This window comes from Pezoporus wallicus, unplaced genomic scaffold (assembly GCF_028554395.1).
Source record: "Pezoporus wallicus isolate ANWC-B61680 ecotype Strahan unplaced genomic scaffold, APGP_CSIRO_Pwel_v1 contig_3952, whole genome shotgun sequence".
Taxonomy (NCBI): domain Eukaryota; kingdom Metazoa; phylum Chordata; class Aves; order Psittaciformes; family Psittacidae; genus Pezoporus; species Pezoporus wallicus.
In genome coordinates this window covers 12,478,184-12,500,356 of record NW_026635034.1, presented here as the reverse complement: position 1 = coordinate 12,500,356, position 22,173 = coordinate 12,478,184, and the positions used below count along the sequence as shown (strand labels likewise).

The 22,173-nt window shown below is 39.2% G+C and overlaps 1 protein-coding gene across 1 annotated transcript in view; it reads left to right on the top strand.

Annotated features, from left to right (window-relative positions):
• Positions 1-22,173, top strand: part of TRPM1 (transient receptor potential cation channel subfamily M member 1) — a 90,217-nt gene that overhangs the window by 5,259 nt on the left and 62,785 nt on the right. The window contains exon 2 of the mRNA XM_057399073.1: positions 5,515-5,615. Within this exon, the coding sequence (XP_057255056.1) occupies positions 5,515-5,615 (101 nt within the window). The remainder of the gene's footprint in view (positions 1-5,514; positions 5,616-22,173) is intronic.

The following is a 22,173-nucleotide window of genomic DNA, read 5'->3' as shown; positions in this document are numbered from 1 at the left end:
AAATTTCTTCTGATAGTCAAGAAGTTTTCTTCATCTTCTGTCAAATTAATCATGGACTTCATTCATTATTTATGAATTTGCTCTCAAGACACTACCTACTTGTAAAATGTTTCTTGAAGAATTCGTTTCATGCACTTCTGTTGTCCTGTAAAACATGAAGATGAAATTTTTTGAGGACAGGTGGGGAAAGCTGCTTTAAGTAGACTAAGAAGCAGGAATATATTGTCTGGATATATGTGATATATGTCTGCACAAACACTAAGTGGATATGTTAATTTTTTTTGTTTAAATTTAGTACTTTTATCCCTGTTAATCCAGAAGCTCTTTAAAAAAATGAGTTTCAGAATAGACCAGCATGGTTAGGTAGCAGTAGTGCTATGGTGACACACAGTTACTCTCCTCTGAAGAGACTTTGCTATTCTGGTGCTTCTGCAGTGGTGACTGTCCGGAAGTTTGCACAGCCTGGTTTTCGGTCCTGCTTATACTATGCCTTCAGTAAAACAGGATCTTTGATGTCAGCTCAGCATCTTGGTTATTGTGTTTTGACAGGTACAACTGTTAGCTGTGTTAACTAGAGACTTTGGGCTGTGATTGTTTCCATGGAGAGAAAACCAAAGCATCTCAGAAAACAGCTAAAAAATGTTTTATTTATGTGTTAATTCTTCCAATCCTTCTCTTTCAGTCAGATGTTGGTATTGTGATGAAAATTAAAGAATCTGGAACACATTTTAACTAATAAAGGTGAAGGAGAGAAGGAAGTGTACAGAAGGATTGTGAGCAGCTTGGACTGAGGTGGTAGAATGGACAGCTTCTAAAGATGTGCAGACTGGTAAATACATCTTCTAGAGAAGTGTGATGTATGCACCAGAAAGGGACTTCCTATGAGAAAGAAAATGCCCCTAGATGCACCTTATTCCCAAGATGGCAGATGAACAAATGCTGTCACTCTTACTGACTGGGCAAGTGGTAGTTTGATGGTACTTAACACGGAACAAACACTCATTTTGTGTTTGCAATGAGTCTGGTGACTGCTGTGCAAGGGGACTGGTGGCAGGGCAGTGGTGGGCTCTAGTACATTTACGGTTAGGCAGCTGCTGTATGCACTGGCAGATAAGCACAGTGGTTATTCTGTTACTTCTCAGAGCTTCCTGTTGCTTGCAGCCTGAATGGAATATTTCTCTGGCAGCCAGAGGAGGCTGTCCTGCTGCCTGCAAGGCGTCTTTGTGCTGGGGTGCAGAACTTACCTTTTCTGAAGTTGCTTGCGCCGCTTTGCTCACACAAAAAGTTGACTGCTCAAATGTGAATTGGTAGAGTCCCTAAGAGCCTTTTAGTACAATGCTCTGCTGACTTGACTATGCTTTTTTTTTTCATCAATCACACAATATAGTTTAAAAGGCTCTTCACAGAGCTTTTTCTTTCTGAAGCCACTTTAAGGTCAGTGGTGCAGCGGTAAGTGTGCTGAACATTTATGTAGCTGTAGTGTAGATAATCTATTCCAGCAGACAGGCATTTTACACTCCTGAGTTTTTCCCAGCCTTAGCAAGTAAACATACAGGCTTAGCTGCAGTAAGATTAATTTACTTTTGTAGGCTTAATCTATGGCATAGACTAATCTAGATGTGATCCTATTACTGCAAGGTCAGGCGGGACTGTAGTTTTTGATAGTCCTGCTTTGCTCTTTCGACTCCTGCATGTGTGTTTTGGAGCAGTCTTTATTGGTGTCTGAGACTTTATTGTCCAGAGAGAGATATCTAACTCATGTGATCCCCACTGAAAAATGTTAGGAGATTGCCTGTGAAAGTGACAAAAAGTAAGTCCTTGCCCTGTTATGTATCCCCTTTTCACTTGCTGAAATTTAGGAAGTAGCAAAGAAAATCCACCATCATCTGTCACATTTGTGGAGATGGATGTGACATGAGTTGGTCAGCTGGAATGTGTTACTATAACAAATGTTCCTAGCAGGAATGGAGAACCTGTAACTGATAGAGGTAGGAATTCTCTGAGGACAACTAGGGACGAGCAACACACTGAGAGGTGCTAAACTCTGCCAGATGAGACCGTCTAGGAGATGCTGATTCATTGCACACTGCTGTATGCCAGATTAGAGCTGTGTTTCCTGACTGCATCAGCAGTGATAGATAAATTAAACACAGAGAATTTTAAGTGCTAGAGTTATAATGCAGAGAAGGGGCATCAATGCTGTTATATTTGTGTTTCTCCACCTTTGTTTTTTCTTAGTTCTGGTGCTGTGTCAACTCTAAAATGAGATGTTTGGTTTGCATAGGCAACCCTTTTGAATGAACACCCTTGGAAGTTCAGCTGAGGTTCCCCTTTCTCTTTTGGGAAGTTTCTTTAGTGTTGCCGAAGTATTTTTGAACATCTTGCAAAACTTTTGAACTCATTTCTGTGAAGAACTCTGAGCTTGTCAATACAGTGGAGAATGTTCATGTAAAAATGCAGGGACTGTTTGCTCAAGCACTTAGCAAACAGTAATCATGCTTGCATCTGTCCAAGGACTCCAAATGATTTTACAGGGATCAGGGAATTAGGATTCTTTGCATAGGTTTATATGATTGCTTCTTTTTTTCAAATAGAGAAAACAAGGTATTCAAGATACGGGGTGACTTGCACATAGTCCCATAGGAAATCAGGGTCAGGAAGATTCTGTCTGATTCTCAGTTCCTTTCTTTACTTCTAAACCTGTTCTACACTTCATGTTTATCTTGCAGCTAACTCATACTTCATATTGTCTTGTTCTTCTTGCATCAAAATATATGTGCACGTTTCTAGGTCTTCTGTAGGTTACAGTTACCATTATTACTAACTAGTCCAAATTCATGTATTTTATTTGCTTTTCTCTTTAAAAAAGCAGTTTTCACAATCAGAGCAACATGATTATGTACAGTACCAGTACGTTATGGTTTAGGAAATTAAATTGCTTTTCTTGAAGAGAGGTTTTTAACCTCTCCTGGACAATTAATTGCAAATCAGGATGGACATTTCAGATATTTGACAGTTCCCACATGCTAATATAATATCAAAGGAGTCTAATATTACACATTTTAATGCTTATATTTTTAAAGAAATGACAGCAAAACTATCAGAAAATTCTGTTCTCTCACTTCAAGAACGGTGCAGAATATCCACCAGATGGAGCTGGTGGTAGCAAAGAAAGCGTTACTGGTGAGTGAGCCCCAAATGCCAAATGATGGAGGTAAGAAGTATTTACTGTTGAAGATTACAAATGGAAATGGCACTAGTAAGTATGTATTTGGAATTTCACAATGGAACTCAATGCTGTGAATAAGAGAACTGAGACATTAACAAAGCATCTAAGGCATATGTCCTTTCCCCTTTTCAGAACTGACAGTAATTCAGTTATCTTCCAACAAGAAGCAGGTGCTTCCTCTGTCTCAGGGATGATGGAGCACAATAGGAAGCCTTGTTCCCTCGCTCACTATGTTGAATATGAGCAGAGTTCCAGTGCACTGCTGCTCATACCTTCTCTTTTTTCCCAAGCAGGGAGCGGCCTTTTGTCACCAGCTGTAGATGTTGTCTTGTGGTGGGAAGCAGAAACAAGCTGCTTTCTTCCAGAGTTACAGGTTCATTCTTTAAGTTCTGAGGTCAGTGGAGTTTTCTGGGCTGCTGTCTAGTGGTGCAGGTTCAAGACTTCAGTGCTTACTTGTCATTAAATTACTCATTTTATTTGCAATCTAGTTCTTAATCTCTCTCTTTTTCTTCACTATCCTTTCATATCCTTCATTATTAGCTAGGTAAGAGACATTGTTTCAGCCTTTTTTTCATTGCTGGTAAATACAGGAATGTATTTAACTAGCTTTGTTTGAGACCATAGTATTGTGTAGAAAAAAAAGTGGTGTACTGAATACTGAAATGATGATGTTTTTTTTTGCTCAGCTAAAATATAAAAAGGAAAGTAATTATTGTCATGAGATCCTATCCTCACTGAAATCTATGTGAAAACTCCCTTTTCTTTTAGGACTCTGAGGCTGAAACTGATTGCCGTCTATGTTTATATAGTACACCTTAAAGTCACCTGGCATGAATCTCAGTTTCACTGGGGGGGGGGAGGGGGGGAACCACCACTGGCAGTGTGGCTTTTTTTTTTTTTTACTTCTGAAATCAGTCTTTTTGAATTTAGGATCTATGGTCACCCTGCTCACACCCACATAGCCTCCACAGCATCTCTTTGGTCTGCCCAGCACAACAGACTCTTGGTGCTCCCATCTCATTCCAGTTTGGTGCTGTAATAACAGGGCTAGCTTCATATAGTGTATTATACTTAGATTGTATTGCCTAGAACTTACTTTCCATTTTAAGAGTCAAGTGACTTGACCATTAAAAACCTAAACTTCAATATCTTTGGAAAGCAAGGAAGCATTCTCATCTCCAACAAATAAGGGAGCTGCTGAGGTACAGCAAAGATGAATTATTTATATCTCTGCTATGTAAAAAATACAAAAGACATCCTGGGTGACACATCACCTTCTTTTGTGGTTGGGTTTTTCTGTTTCCTTCCTCTGTGTGTCACGGATGACAGCGTGGATTACCAGGAGAAAACCAGCCACAGCTCTCAGCCTGGCTGGTCTGCACATTTCCTTAACCATTAACTGCACACATACTGGTAGTAGTGGATGAGCACTATATCAAAGAGGAATTAGATAATGTCTTCCATGAAAAGGATAATGGAATCATACTTCATACGTCACTATAATTTTCTTCTTGGGCTCTCTTTTTGTTTGGTTTGGTTTTTTGGTGGGGCTTTTTCATATGTATTACCCAGCTAACTAATAACAGAAATCCAACTCATCATTTTACAGATAAGAAATAGTATAACTGGTTAAAGGTTCAAGTATTGATAAGAAACTCACTAAATTTAATTGCTCAAGCTCAGACAGTTCCTGACCTAATTCTACAAAATGCTGAGCAAACAACCTCTCCTGTAATAGTGGATGGGAGCTGCCACATTTCTTCAATTCAGATTCTTGTTGCCTCAAATGACTTTTCAAAAACTGAAGCAGATAAAGGCTTGTATCCAATGTATAAGACTATCTATTCAGGGGGCATTTATGAGGATCTAGACCATGGTTAATAGATCATTTTGAAAATTCAGGCCTCGATGGCATATTCTATGCCACATCCCACATATAGTAATGTACTTCACATGCAAATTGGCCTACTTATATAATTAGAGAGCTGGAGACATCTTACTTCTGTTCTCAACAAAGTGGAGCTGAAAACAGGACATTTCTACTTAATTTCACTTTAAAGCTGCTTTTTATTATTTGCAAGAGGAGAGAGGGGACAGACAGTTGCTAAATGACGAAGATTGTGGAATGGACAGACAAACAATGCTGAAGTACCACACAGTGACCTTTAAGTGTGGAATTGACTAAATGGAACTTCATTTCTATCAATGTCACCTGCCAGTTAAATGCTGTCTGAGTTTTGTTGTGTAAACTGTTACATTTTTAATACAAATATGCTTTTCCCTAGGTTACTACAGCATTGCTTTGAGGATATGTAGTTTACAGAAAAAGAGGCCAACTTTCTTCACCCAGCAGTTCCCAGTAACCCCCAGAGTGCTGATTCTCATGGTAGGTAACCAGCACTGAGCAATATTCTGTCTGCACTTTGTTTCAGGGATAGAAAATTATCAAGAACTGGTGAAGTACATAATGGCTGTGATCTATAGCTGAGATAAAACAGTAATGTACTGCAGTGTGTAACTGGTGTGAACTGTCAAAGGGAACTGAAGACATAGTGCTCCCACCAGCAGTTCTGTTGTGCACAAGTTTTAAAGAAAGGTCCGTAAAAATGGTGTAAAATTCTCCCAATGCTCTTCATTATTTGAGTTGCAGCTATTAAGATGTAAGAAAGATGTCAAGCTCCGTATTGCAAAATCATAAGAGCTTTGATGGTTTTTTTGCACTTAAGAAATGTACTTTGCCTGAAAAAATATCGTACTACAAAACATTGTGATTTCAGAAATGTTTAAACCTCTTCAGAACTTAAAAATGGAAAACTTTGATATTTTTTATTTTCCCCTTGTCTTTAGGGACATAGAGCTTTGGAATATTTTGTTTGACTGTTTGATTTCTGTTCCCCCTGATAACTCCATAAGCTTGCCTATCTTCATTCATGTTAATAATAAGGCCAGAAATTGTAGTCCGGAATATAATGTGTAAAACCAGCTTTTTAATCTGCACCTAAATATCATCAACTGCCCAAAGAAGAAAAAGTGGTTTGGAAGCTGACTGGCACTTGTTGTAGTAGAGCTTGTGATAAAACCAGTTGTTTGATGTTTGTATAGTTTTTGACCCCCAGTGTCTGCCTGATCTTCTCCCTAGTTTGGTACTAAGTTACTGTACCCCCTACTGAGCGTTACCACTGCCTCTCTGCATTTATGTTATTAAGTGCTGTACTTGCTGTGATTAGATTCTCCCTTCCTTCTTCTACCCCTTCCTAGTTTTGTTTTTTACGTATTACAAATATTGGAATACGCCTTTTTGGAAAAGCATTTATGCAGCACCAAGCACAATACCAGCAGCTCCTGTTCTTCGCCTAATTAATGAATACCCTTAATGCAAAGTAGGGTTTTTTTAAGTTAAACGTGACTGTTCAAAATTTAATTGCTGTATCAGAAATGTGAAGGGACACAGATGTACTTTTTTAGAAAAAATAGTCTTTTAAGACATCCCATTTAAAAAAAAAAGTGCTTTTAGTTTTTGTTTCATAATCCATTGTCTGTGTAAGAAACATTTAGTTTAATATTAAATGCAAAGTGAAAGAAGGTGTAATCCTGCATGCCTTTTCTACCGATGTCTGTGTACAGGTATAAGCCTCTCTTACCCATCTGTCCATGTCAACACAGTTCATCAGATTACATGCTGCTGCTTTCCATATTTACTCTGACTGCCGAAGTGGGTGGACACATTGGAGCTGACATGGAGGGCTGTGAATCAGAGCTTTAAATCTATCACTTTGTTTTTAAACTGACAGTAGACATCTCTGATTTGATGTCGTGGAACATCTCTGACCACAAACAGTGAGAGCTTTTTAGAAATCTTAAGTAAGAATTTTTAATTTTAAGTAAGAGCTTTTTAGAAATTTTAGATTTCCCATAGGCTGAATCAAATACAGCTGTCTTTAACCAAATTATTCACTTGTTTTAAAAACAAGTGTTTTGTGTCAAAGGACTTTTAAGCCACGGATCTTTCTATGACTGCAGAAGTTACATCACTGTGATGTGGTACTTACAGGATATACAGGTACTTATGTCTTGCATAGTATGTTACTTCCATGTACTTTGAAATGGGTACATCCTACTCTTCTAGGGAGCAGGCTGTCAAGGATCATGAAGGTGATCTTGCAGACGGAGTGTGCCTGCACTCCACTAGCTCTGTAATGGAGATGTATATTCTTGTTTTTTTCGTAATCCAAGTCTGATCAATTTGGTTTTATTGTAAAAAATAGAGGGTGATGGACAGATCTGTCTTTTCCTGTCACCCACCGTTCTGCTTCAGAACCAGTTTAAGGGTCTTTCACTCATGTACTGTGCCAGATACTGATTTGTTGTCAACCATATCCTGTAGCAAGACATTACTACCCTTTCTTCCCCCAGCGCTGATTTAAACCAAACGGTTACACAGATCTGATGTAGACCACACAAACCATTGAATAAGCTCAGCTGGTGAAATAGAAAACTCCAAAGTCAGACAGGAAGCTTCAGAAACAATTTAAAAGCATCAGTTTGAAAGGCTTCCTAATGTGAGACTGCACTTGTAAAAACCACAAGCTCTCTTGGAAAATCAATGAGTTTGTGCTTCTGTATCTCAGAGCTATTCAAAGTGCTAGCATGGTGCAGGCTTCTTTTCCCCTGGGATAGTGGAAACAGCCCATGAAGTGTTGCACAAATGCAGTGGGAATAGGAACATTAGCAGAACGTATGCCTGTTTTTTAAACTGGGGCTAATATTCAGCAGCTTCTGGTGCATTGATTGCTAGAAGGCTCTCGCCCAGGTCTTGAATGTGAACATCTCCTGGGCACTGATGACTTGTGAAAATCACTGTGGTCCTTAAAATATACCAGAAAACATTTACAGGGAGCTCAGACAGAAGTCCTAGAATCACACATCCAAAAGGAGAGAATCAGTTCCTTATTCATGTTCTATATTGTGTGTTGGGGAACAGATCCATATTCTGAATTTCTGCTTCCTGAAAAGCATGTCCCCATTTTTGTCCTTTACTAAAGTACCTTTAGTGCATCCTTTCTGAGTAGTGCAGCCCAACATCTCTTCAGGGAATGCACTGTCATAACATTATGCCTCTTTGTGAGATAATGTCACAAGAAGTCACCAGGATGGACCTCTGTTCATCCGCTGCATTCAGACGCATGATGCATCTGAGGAAGAGGAACTGTACAAACAAGCCTTGAATATTTTTTTGTTTCTTGACCGCATTCATGTTGGATTTTTTTAGTATGTAAAACAAAAATGTTTAGCATATGCTATTATCTGTATGTCTTTCATCTTTGTTCATTATTATCATAAGGTGCTGGATCAGGAGAACATACTTTTAGCTCATGAAATCTGTCCGTGTTGATGAAGGTGACTAGTGTAATAGATGCCACCATTTGAGAGTAGGTCCCAGAATGTAACAATTACTTTTATAGGTGAAGAATTCAGGATTTGGCAAATGAAGTTCTGGCATAAACAGAAGTATTTTGGTTTGTTTCAAAGATCACAGCAGTTTAAACTCACAACAGGGTAGTTTTTTATCAAGACATTTTATCTTCTGCTGCTAACTAGATGATCTTAAGGTCCTTTCCAACCCTAACCATTCTATGATTCTGTGATTCAAATTCAGTAATACAGTATAGAATACCATGCAGCAATTGCAATGTTTTGCTGCTTACTGACCAGCTATAATGGAGACACCCTTTTGGAGAGCAGGTTTATATTGAATTTATGAGGCACTTTGTACAGTAGCTTGTCTGATCACACCTCCCTTTAAGATTACTCTGTCCATGCTCTATCAGCTTACTGTCCTTGCCAGAATTTTATATTCAATTTGCTAGCTTCTCCCTCAGCCTTATTCACATAAGCCAAACCATGTCTTAAATCAACATCATACAACAGCTGCTGTAAAAAATCTTGTCAAAAATGCTAATTTTTCCTGTTTTAGTTTTGTTTAGGTGTAATGAATGTTTAGAGAGGAAGTCCTCTTTTGTGACCCTTCAGTGTCTGTGCCCTCCTCTCTGCATTCTCTTAACCTGGTCCTACACATATTTTTGCAGTAACATAATAGAAGTGATACTCCTGCAAAGTATGGAACTTGTACTCTCCCATTTCCCAGCAACTTTAGGTGTATCATTAAGTTGTCAGCCATTTATCCTTGCCAGCCTGGGGAATTTAATTTTCTTGATTGTGGCTATGCTGACCAGAACAATAGAACTGCTGCATCTCTGGCAATCGGCCTCTTCCTCTTTCCTTTTGTTTTGTTTTACATTTTCAACACATTTTTCTGCACCTTCTCTAGCCAGCTGCAAGCAGGCACCTGCTCCTTCTGTACTAAGAAATAAAAGGGGAACTTAAATAAAAGGCAAATTAATAAAAGGTATGACTATAACTAAATCCTGGAAATGAGTGGTGTTTCTGATGTACCTCACAGTCACAAATCAACAGTCCCAGTGGATATTTCTGAAACATAGCTCTGTTTTCTCTGTGCTTTCACCCATCTTCTTTTCTAAAACAGAAGTCTTCTTTTTCTAAACCTTCTTTTCTAAAGCCAGAGTCCTAGCTCATGACTGAGAAGATGTCTTCCAGAGCCAACTCAGTATTTCCTGGTCAGTAATACTTTCATTGTTCTTTTAAAGCACCTTCTCCCTTCTTCATTTCTGGTTTATCCTCTCCTGCGTCCTTTTGTTTTTCCACTCTGCATATTTAGGCAAAGTAGAGCACGATCGATTAATTGAGATATTAATAAGAATTCATGAAGATGATATACACCACGCATTATTTGCCACAACTATATTTCATAATTAATTAAAATCTAACCTGTGATCTGATGGGTTGCTTGCTTTTAAAACCTTGTTTCTTGCATCCTGAGACTTGCTGTAGACACACTCACTAGCAACAGTCACCTTGTGGAATTCCACCAGGCCTCTGGTCCATAGTCTGCTGAGGACCATCTGCTCTTTTCATGTGCCTTTCTACTGATACAAAAATAATTTCCATCTGACTGCCCTCTGCTTTGCATGAATAAAAACCTTTTGGGCTGCTGCTTCTAAAGTAGATTTACCTTCAATCACCATTTATTAAATCTCTGTCCATTAAAAACCATAGCTTGCAGAAGCTGTGTGCATTAAGCCTGATTATAGAGTCAGTAGAGAAGAGGGAGGGAGACAGCAGTTTGTATCAGTGTATTGCCTTGTTTTTCTACTTGTCTAGCTGGCTGGTAACACTTGTAACAGTGTGCATACCAGGAGTCTTTTTATTTGGCTTTGATTTTGTTATATGCATATGTCTCTCTTTTTATTTAAGCTGTAACTTAATGATTGTTGGCTCCAGGAAAAAGGCTGCTCAGACTACATGACTAAAACCAGAGTTCTCTTTGGTGCCAGGGTACTAGGTCCTTTATGGAGGGTAAGGGCCAGGGGAGTAAAAAGGGAAGAGGAGGAAAGTTCACAGGCTCCTTACGGAGGATGAGTGGCTCCTTCAAGCGCACTTCATTTAAGGGCTCAGCATCTGGATCACAAAAGGTAAGCCTGCAATTACCCAAATAATACAGCCTGAGGGAGACAGCTGGAGACACTGTTTTCCCCTTTCTTTAATTCATTTTAATTTTTTATTGAATAGCTGGTAAATGAGAACAATTCTCCTTGTGCTCTTTCAAGTCTCACAGGCATCAATCATGTTCATTGCACTGGTTCTGGCAATGTGTCTTACTCCTGTTCTGGGAGCTCTTTCACAAGATCACTGTCTTAAGGATGTTTGGGTTACATGTTACCTAATAGAGCTAGCCTGTAATTACTCCCGTCGTCAAAATCCTATTTTGATGACTCTTGATACTTGGCTTTCATGCCAAATTTGGATGCAATCAATGAGAGGACTGATAGGATGTATAAATGATTTTGATGGGATTCACTGAGCAGACAGATTTTATGGGAAATACAGTTTGTGGTTAGATTGTGTGCTGTGCAGGATATGAATGAAGAAGGCAAGGAGGGAGAAAGAAGCCATGAGGCAATTGCTTTATAATGTATGAGCTTACTTTGTTGTTATCATAAGCTTGCCTCTTGTCATGTGTTTTGCAAATAACTGCACAAACCAGAAAAAAAGATGGGAAAAGATGGGAAAGTCATTATCTGTAATTTTTTTAGAGAGAATTTTATCTTTTAGATGGAAGAGGATATTGTCTTGAGAATTCTGTCTTTTAGGTGGAAAAGTGTTTTTCTCCCCCCTTTTGATCTGTCTCCCTGTTTTGAGCTATCTTACCATTTGTTAAAGAAGCTTGAAAATTACTGTAAAATCCCTCGAAGTTAGTTGCATTTGTTAATCTTAAATTGTGTGCTTTGTGTGCTTGCTTATGGGTATAGTAAATACTATTAACAGGGGAAAAAAGAAGTTTAACAGGATGCTTTTACTTTCTTCTCCTAAGCTATTTGTCAAGAAGCTGTGATCAAAATTACCTTTTGATCATTTATAAAAGATCAGTTCATAGGTTTATTTGGGAATTATCTGCAACTGGTTAATATTACAGTTCTGATGAGATAGATCACTTGGTAACAGTGGAATAATTTTCATCCACATTCCTTTTGAGAGTTTCAAATAGGTTTGGTTTAGTTTGTTGGGTTCCCCCCCAAAAAAAAAAAAAATTCCTGCTATGATTAAGAAATTCTTTGTGCAAGTATTTTGGCCACTGTCTCAGTGGCTCAGGAGATAACACCGCTGTGGTTTTTCCAGTTTGGGGACTTGGTTGAGTGATGGAAGTGAGAAAATAATTTTGGTATAAGAATTTATTTCTAAGTACAGCAGAGCAGGTTCTTCCTTAATGCTTGAGAAATATTGAGACAATAAGCAAACTGTCATCGCAGGTAGAATTTCCTGGCCCTAAAGAAAAACAGAGGCAAACTTCTGGCTGGAGAATAGGTCAACAGGTTACCAGTTGCTCCTTCTCAAGCAAACAAAACCTGTGCTTAGCAACACGTGAGATCTGGTACAGCCTGTGTTCTTCTGTTTAATGAAAGCAGGGGATGTCAAATTAGAATAATCTATGGCTGTCACAGCAGAATCAGTACTGTAGCTGCATTCCTAAAAGATACTGAAAAATGTTATAGTTGTGTAGTTGGTTATATAAATTTGTCCACTTTTGACTAATCTTCTCTGCTTGTGTATGCTGTTTACGATGAGCATTCTACAGGCTCTTTTACTGAGCGGCCCTGCTGAATCAACCCTGAATCAGTTTAGTGTTGATTTGGTATCTTAATGTCCTTCCATGAACTGGATAAGAGCATTGTGGAAGACAGTCCGTAATAATGTGTATATTAGGCAGTGCCAGCTGATCTGAATAGGAATTGGAAACAAATCCTTTAACTCTAAGCAGGATGCACAATTGGCCAAGTAAATTATAAGGCTTTTGTTTTGCTGTGACACACCACCCAAAAAAGAATACTGGTAGTGTAGAGGATGTTTTCAGTTTGAAATGTAGAACTGAATGGTTCTCCTTGGCATGTCCATGACAATCTTGACATCTGTAAGTTTCTTCTCAAGACAGACATTGTAAGGTATGGCTTTAGGAATCTTTTTGTTGTTGGGAATTGTTCATAAGGAGTTGAGTCTCTGTTCTACAGGTATGAGTCACCCAGCCTAGCTAGGCATGTGGCATTGAACGAAGTCCCTTTTCTCCAAGTCAGTACACTGCAGACATCCAACAGGAGCAGATGGTGTGTGCATATGGCAAGTTATGTGTGATGTGTACCATGAAGGAAAGGTTACAAAAGCTACTGTTCAAGACAGGGTGTAAGCATAGAATTGGAGACAAGACTTGTTGCACTATATAGCTATTAAAGCCTCACGTACCTCTAACCAAACGCTGCCTGTGTACAGCTGCTATGTCATGATGGCTTCCAGCAGTGAGAATGTCAGGAGTTTTGTGGGAATTTTTTTACTTCCATAGTGTGTTTAAGCTCAAATGTTTGGCAAATTTTACAAACTGATGGTAGCTGTAACTCATAGGAAACATGTATGTAATTCAGAACATCTGTATGCCTGGGCAAATACTGCATAAACATCACAATTGACAGTAAGAACAGCCTGTCCAGCAGGGTAACTACATGTATTATGAGCTGCAAGTGTCATGGCAGGTTTGGCCTGATGTCCAGAATATAAATCATGGACATACCCAACACCTTTCATCCCCTCTCTAAATTTCAACAGCATACAGATTGTGTATACAGAGATGCTACTTTGAAATGCAGCATCTTAATAATCTATTATAGGAGTCTGTGGGTACGAGGAGAGAGGGCTTCTCTCCAGATAAAATTGCTCAGCCATTGCAGGTTCACAGCTTGTAGTAGCAGGGGTAATAGGATGCATTTCTGGATTCTCTTGTGCCAGCCATGTCAGTGAAAGCATCGCTTTAGTACCAAGATTAACATTAGAAAAAGATGAAGCTGACAATGGTAACAGCAGGAGAACTGTCCTTTGTCATACTGTACATGAGCAGAACCTTCAGTTTTAAGAGATAATGTATTTGAAATGCTCGACTTGGGCCTGTGATAATGATGAAGCCATGAGTGGCACTGCAGCAGACATGGAGAGGACAGAGTTTTTCCCCAGAACTGCTCAGTTTGATGAATCTACCATTGCCTTGAGGGGCAGAACCTTTGTGGTGCTTTTTAATTTCAGACACTGCATTTGTAGAACCTGCCACAGGTGATGAGGATTCTTTTAATATAGTCCTTAAAAATGAGGTGAAAAACATAGGTGGGCAGAGTAAGGGAACAGTCAGAAAGAATTGAAAAAGGAGCCATTTTATAGACAATGTGGTGGATTGGATGAGCATTTTAACTTCCCAGTTTTGTTACTAGCTGTGCTGTTCCTACTTTGCGAATCTGAGCAACTCACTTTCCCTCTGTTTCCCTTTCTGTTACATGTCCTGTCCACTTCACAGAAATAGTTTTCTGTTGTATGTGTATGTATTCCCCCTTCAAGCCTCCATTTAACTAACCTGTGTTGTCAGAATTGCCCATGCAAACCTCCCTAGTGTTGCCAGACATCACTTTGCTCTTGGTGGAGATGCCTGCAGTAGAGACAGTCACTTTGAATAATAGAAAATAAACAAAATCTTGGCTATCCAAAGGATTGTAAATGAAGAGTCAAAATCCATGAGGGGCAGACAAGCAGTGAAAGAGAAAATCTACCAATATCAGCAAGGAGAAGAAAGCCATTCATTCCTAGAATGCAGCTTGCAAAACAGCAAACTTACATATGTTGAGGAGGTACAAGGGTCATGTCTTATTTTTATAGCTTTTTCAAGTATTCAGGAAAAGTGAGTAAATACTATCAAAAACTCTAAATAGATGTGAATTACCTAAAAAGAGATGAACTGATTTTTTTTCCCAAGTAATTTGCTGATGTATAAAATGAAGAGAAATGTAATTGAAGGTTATTAAAGTACAGTCAGAATGTATATAGCTCAAGGATACACTGCAACAGCCTTTCACAGGTGGGTGGCAGAGGTGTATAAGGACTGAATGGAAGGGATTTATGTAGATCCATATCTGCTATAAAACTGGATGATTCCTAATTAACTGTAAAGAGAGTTGGTTGTTCTCATATTTTATCCCTTATGATTTCAGAGCTGGAAATGGGGTGAAGGAGAGAAATGAGGGGAAAAAAACCCAAACTCTGTTATTTTAAATAAAAAGTAAGCAGTGAGATAAACTGCTTACAGGCTTACATTTGGACCCCAGTGTTACCTCTTCATAAGCATGTTATCTTTTGCGTTGTGAGTACCTCTATCTGCCCTGTACTTTGCCAGTTGTTAGCAGGCAAATTATTGACACTGAGCAGCGGATGCCTCATTGTGGGGCTGGCCACCCCTCTGGTTTGGATATGGGAGAGGTCCTGTAGATGGGCATTAGCTGGGTGGAATGGGAAAGCCAGTTTGTCCTGGGAAGTGGTATGAAGAAGAGTGAAACAGCAGAATTTTAAGTTACTTACTTGGGAGGAGAGGAAAAGGCATTGAACCCAATGTTACGTGTGTAACAGCTATTTCATCATGGGTGGAGGGGATTAAAGACAGGTAGCAGAGACAATTAGAAGGCAGTCATAGGTGCTAGATTATTAGAGGCAGGTTCTGGAGGGAGCCACTGATCTGCTGAAGCAGATCAGGTTGCCCAGACAAAATATGGTCAAACTGAGCAAAGGGAGCCACTGAAGGACTTGAGGGAAAGGGCAGTTTCTGCTGAGGAAATGCTTCAGGTTGCAAGGAAGAGACTATACAACTCTCATCTAAAGTTTCTTCCTGGCCATTTAGGCTGTGCTACAAAACCAATACCCATGTAATCTGTAAGATCAGTCTAAAGTCCAAGTGAATAAAAACCAAAGCTACCCTGATGAATAACTGTGACCTAATTAAAGAAGTGTCTTACATTTAACAGAGCTAGGAGACTGCAGGTATAGAGGATGTAGATTTTCTGTAACTATGGCAACTAATTTCCCCAGCGCAGTGGTCTCAACCAACACTCAAGAAACTGATTAGAAGCTTATTTTGAATGATAATCTCATAATCTTTAATGGATAATGCTGTCATTTTCTTCCAATAATTTTCCTTTTTTGGTACAGTGTGATGCTTTTTGTGATTTTAATAGCATTCCACCGACATGTGATCCGGTAGGAGTTCTCTAGAGTCTGCAGTTGTGTATGAAGTGTATCCAATAATAAAAGCAGTTGCTCCTCTAAAAACCTGACTCACCTCACAGGGTTTTATACTACATTAGGTAATACTGGGCTCACAGTGTTGATTCTGTTTTGTTAAAATTCTGATAGAATTCTAAATATTCCTTGTTATGGCTCCATCAGCCAGTTCATGTTAGATGTTTTTAGCTGGATTCATTCCCTGCTACTGAAAATACATGGCTTTGAGTTTTCCATGAGAACATACAGTACCACTAAGAGAATATCCTTGTTCTTTTGATGTAAATAGCAAGCTATAAAAGCGATTATTTATAGTCACAATAAAAAGTAACTAATCAACTGATCACAATGACAGTGTCTCTTCTAAACAGAAGTGCCTTAAATCTGAAGGGTGGAGTTGAATGTAATTTCATCATGTAGTCATTATCCCCTGCTTTCTTCAACCCCTTTACAAAGATGTGTGGTAAAAGAGTATGAGCTTGCATGATGTCCTCTTGAAATGACATGAAAAAGCGGCCTTGTTCTATAAAGATTAATCTCTAATAATAGCACAGTAAAAGATGTAACAGCTGGTATGGATTAATATTCCTTAATATCTACTTTCATGTGATTAATAGCTGAATGGCTTAAGCCTCTACCAGTAGAAGGCAAGCAGTGATCACTAAGCTCTACTGAAATGAACTGTTTGTAATTTTTTGACAGAATAGACTTTTAAATGTTTTTTCCTTTTTTCTTTTTTTTTTTTTTTATTATCTCCAGAGTTCCTACTTGACTTAATTTTCCTCCTTCTCAATTTTTCTGTTCAGGTCACACATTAGAAATCTCTTCTAACAAAAAAAAGGCAGAAAGAAGTTGCTCAAGGGTTCATCCTCTCTTATTTCCAAGACTATTCCTAGTACAATTCAGCAGTGAATCATTAACTTCTATATTGGTTTATTTATTAATGTGTTTTACAGAGATTGACAGATGAAGGGGAGTGCATTAAGTTTTTATCTTGATGTTCACAGGAAGTAGTAATATCTTGGTCTAGTTCTATGTTGTTAGTAGTGATTTTTTTTATATAACACTTTCACAAAAGCAAAATCTTTGTCAGTTTGGAACTGAAGAGCAAAGGGTAAATTCCAAAGCTTTTAAAAAGATTTAATCAGCATGTGATTAGCCTGGGGTGTGCTGTTTTGTAATTACATCTTAACCACTTAATGATTTACTTGGGTTTTACTGAGGTCTGATTCCACTCGGTATTTTCAATTGTGGAAACGAGTTTTCTCATAAAACTGAAGATTGAAAATCCAGGTGTAATGCTCAGGAGCTGAGAAGCTTTTTTCATGCAGTGTCCTAGTAGATTCAGAGGTAAGGTGTGAGGATGTAAGAGCAGCAGTACTGGGTCAGGCCGGCAATTTGTGTTGCCCACTGCTGTAACAGCTTGGTCTGAGGGGTGCTGTAGGAAGGTGGGGGAAGGTGCAGCTGTTCTCCCTCAGTGTTTGCTCCTTTGCAGTGATACTTAAGTTGGGGACTGTCTCATCCAGAGGTAATATTGGAGGGATTTTGTATGAAATTATGTTGCCTCTTAGCTTCCATGGCATCTTTCAACAGGGAGTTCTACGGCTTAGCTACAAGTTGTATGAAAGCATGGAAGCCAGCTTGAGCTCATTATTTTAGGAAAACAGTCTTTTATATTTGGGTAAGTTTTCTTTAACCTGATGCTCGGTATCCCAAGTTGAGAATCCTTTAGTTTTGCTGTTGGATTTTGTACCTGTTTGGTATTTAGTTCTGATTTCACTCGACAGTTTTATTGAGCCTTTCTTACAAAATCCTTATTTCCAGAAGTGCATCAGACTTGGTTTTATTTGTATTTGTCATGTCTGGGTTTGCACAGAGGGCTTAATAGGCAAAAAAGTGTGTTTTCCTAAGTTACTAGCTCTGAGTGTTAAAATGCTGATGTGACATGACATGCCTTCACCAAACACCAATAAGTCTGGCTGCTGAGCAGTGTCTTTCATCCTAGAGAATCATGACCTCTTGTATCAACCCTCTGCCTTCAGAACAGTGAATTTACCAGAGAATTGCCTCCACCTTCTCAGAAGGTTCTTGGCATCAAGCAGCAGTACTTTTTATTCTGTTTTAATGGTAGCTCTGCTGTTAACTAGTTGCTGCATGTAGATCTCCATCTGGTAAACCAGAAGGCTGGGAGATGCAGAATCCTTGTAGGATTCAGGAACAGCCAGGCTCTGTGGCACATTAATTGCATGGGAAAGTAGTTTTTGGTTTTGGTTCCCCCCCCACACACAACCACAGTGATGCTCCACATGGCCCATAGTGCCCTATCTTTGCTTCTTGGCATTTTGTCTTGCCTCCTGATACCTGCTTGACTGATGGGGAGCGAGAGCAGCTGAGGCAAGTTCTTAATGGTGATTTAGCCTTAGGTGTCTGTGGGTCCTGATCTGTTTGGGCCTTTGGAAACATGAACCAGTGCTGAGAGCCAGCCTGAGGCACAGAGCCAGGCAGTGGCTGTCTTCCAGGAGCTCTGGGTTAGTGTTGCAGTTATGCGTCATATTCAGGAAATAATGGGAAGGGAAATAACTGGTGTGTGAAAAATGGCTAGTCCAGTGCATTCATCATTAGTGTCCAACTCTAGCCTATGGCCTAGTTAATTGTGATCATTACTTGCCTCTCCCATAGTAAATCCTCTGGTATTAATGTTTTGCTGTTGATAAAGCTTTAGTAGTTGGAATAAATAAAATGACTAATGCAATCTCTGGCCTTTCTGACATTCACCACCTGTCTGTGTCACTCAGTAGGATTTTGAAATAGTTTTTCATTTAAGTTATGGTTCTGAAGGTAGCACTGAGGGAGAGCCATCTTAATTTTATTTTCTGCAACCAAGCAGCATTAGGAAGAATGCACAGGGGCACAATGGAAATACTTGAACTTAAGCAGTTAGTGCCATTTTCTATCCTCTCTGGCCTCTAGCTGTCTAGGTCTTCATTAGACCCTGTGGAATGCCAGTCTTGAGAAGATGTCTTTGATACACCATGCATCTGAATTGGTGCCAGGTACTTGTGTTCAGGCACCTGACTGAGCATTTAGAAAACGGAGCAATTTCATACTTTATTTGGTAGAAAAATGTGAAATGGTCCATGTGAACTTCCCTTAATCTTACGGCTTATTAGCAAACTCTGCTTTAATCAAGTACAAGGGCAAGTCAGTAAACCTGGCTGTCATGTTGAATTTTTTCTCTGAAAGGAGAACAGAAGCTATGGAATTTTCATGGAATGAAGACTGGGGGTGTATTTAGCTTGGTCAAATCACTTTGCTTTGATTTTCAAATAATTATGTTGATAAAGTTAAGCATTCTGCTAATATTTTCCGTAGTTTATACAAGTCAATGTAAAACTCATTACTGTTCTTCAGAGTGTAGAAACGGGTGGTTTTTGTTTTCTATGTGTAGGCACACAAAACATCATTTTGCTGTTTTGCTAGAATACAAGTTAATTTAGAGCAGATTTGTGTTATTTACAATATAACTAGTGAAAAAAAACCAAACTAGTAGTTTACAATATAACTAGTGTCACCTGTGTCATTGTTGCAGAAATGCTAAATCAAACATGAATTGAAAAGGACATGGAAACTGGGCTGTAAACCTATTCAATTCTTGTGCACAAAATAATGAAGCTATGTTCAAGTTGCTTTCTGGAGCAGCATGTAGAGAAACAGATGCAGAAAAATAGATGCAGCTTGAATGAGAGACACTTCAGTTTACAGCTGAAGCTTTCAGTGATCAGAATGACCTAATCCCAGTGCAGGAGTATTGACAGGCCCCCAGTTCATGTGTGATTTCCAGGCTCTCTAGGAAAAAGTTATACAACATTCAAAGCTATTTTCATGGAACTATTCTGTGGGCATAATCAGTGTTTAAGATGATACATTATGTTTCGGCATTAGCTATATGGAGTGGATGGAAATTTTTTTCACCAAACGCTGTGCTTTTACATTGCTATTTTAATTGTGCCACACTGGGATGTGTATCAGGACTGTTATAGTTTCAATTAAACTGTAGTGATTTATGCAGTTACTAACAAAAATTATTATTAAAGCATTAATCAAGTAACTGCCATCTGAGTGCCCATTATTTCCTTAAGCTTCCATTGGATAAATAGCTGTTGAGCTTGGGAAAACTGTGGAAATACTTGTGTGGAGCTTCTGTAACTGCCAGCAAAAACTAGAGACCATTCCCCTGTGCTGATGGAGTCCATTACTCAGTTATACTGGACAAAACTAACCAGCTCTCCCCCTGCTATGTTTGGTTAGAAGCTGACACAGATTAGTGTCCAATATATCTCCTAGAGTCCAGTGTATCTCCTAGACAGATGATGAGATCAGGTAAAAAATGTAGCAGTCATTTCCATGTTCTGAATCAGCTTCATACCTTTTTGTATTCAAAATGTTATGTTGATTTGGTGGGTCTTCAGCACGAAGTCATTTCTCCCAAGCAGAGGGTACCCAGCTGGGTCCTGCTAATGAAGGCTATCTTTCCCCACAGTACACTGCAGCCACTGCAGTCAGATCATCCTGCTTCCCAGGTGAAAAAGGCAGAGCTTATGCTCTCAGCTGCAGCTGAGGCTGAGGAAAAGCTGCAAGCCTCCTGGCTCCCACAGCAGCACCGAAGTGGTTAAACAGAAGCTTCCCAGCCATCTTTCCACATTGCTCAAACATGCTCAAAACAATTCTGACAACTTTAAATCCCAGTTTAGGGGGAAAAGCGTCTGTATATGATTAAGCATGGGAACTGTCTGCCTGACTTTGATGGGTTTATCTGTCAGAGCAATGTTTAGGTACCCTGCTTGAATAATATGGAGCTCCTGCTCCAATACAAAGCTCCTGGTTTGATCTTGCAGACTGTATAGGGGAAAAGTGTTCATTACAAGGAGAGCTGTCCATGGAATCACATTCCTCAATGTATGTTAAGATAGGATTTAGGTAGTAATACAGCTGTTCCTGGTCTATTTCCAGACTTAGGCAAGGTGAATAGATGACAGTAAATGAGAACAAGAAAGGGTCACCTTCCTAAGACCTTCCTGGCCTTCATAAAATTTATGAATTAATCTTCCTTGATCGTCAGATGCACTTGGATTAATCCACCACTAGGTAGAGCTATGCTATATGGAAAGGAGCTCACTATGAAGTCTAACTCTAAAATCCGTATTTTCACTAGTAGTGAGCCAAAATAAGGACCAATTGTTGCACGATACAGTTGTTGCACAAGATACAATTAAATCTCTCCTCCCCTTAATAATACAATTAAGATCATAGGTCTTTTTCTGAGATTCTTTTTCTTATAAGTCTTCAGTGAGTAGTCCAGTTTAATTCCCATACATTAACTGTTAAATAAGGCATATCTTTACCACAGCAATTAATTTTTACACAAGCAGTCATCACAGAGCTATTTTATCATGACTGTGGACAAGAGCCTTGAAAGCAAAGGTTGTATTACCTTTCCTTTTTTCATTCCCCATGCTCCCCTTCTCCCTCTCTCCCTCCCTCCCACTTCTGGTGCTGGGAAATGCTCACATGGTGATAAAAGGGTCAGAAGCATGACAAAAAGAAATTATAATATTATCTAATACAGCTCTGAACCAGCCCAAGATTGCTCTATTTAATCATTTCTGTAATTTTTTTTCTAACGTGTAATTTGTAGTACCAAGCTTTTAGTTTTTGCATGTGTTTATTATAAAAGCTCATTAGCGAACAGCTCATGATGGATTCAGTCTTTTGCCTGTGTTTAGGATTTTGTTTGCCAAAGTTGTACTGAGCTGGTACAAAAGCCATACTAAATGCATGAAGCTGCAGGATACTCTGTAATTCAGAGTGGAAGGTGCACAGAAGTTGTAGGGAAGTTGGAAATGTGACAGTCTCTGCTGGCAGTGAATACCACTGTAAGAAAACGGCAGAACCAACTTCCCTCCAACAGCAAACCACCATGCCAAAGCGCAGGTATTGGTGATAACATGTAGCTGTCAGCAGGTATAGGCAATGACTGGGCAGATCCTTCCCTGTTAATTCCAGCAGTGTGCCTCAGCCAGAAACAGGAAGAACACATCTGGGTATTTCTTACTGATGTGTGCTGTTCTTGGGTCCTAAAGGAGACCTAATGCCAGTTTTAATACAGAGCCATGCAATTGGCAATGGGATATCTGTCAGTTACTGAGGCGGTGACTGCTCCATGTGTGTAAAAG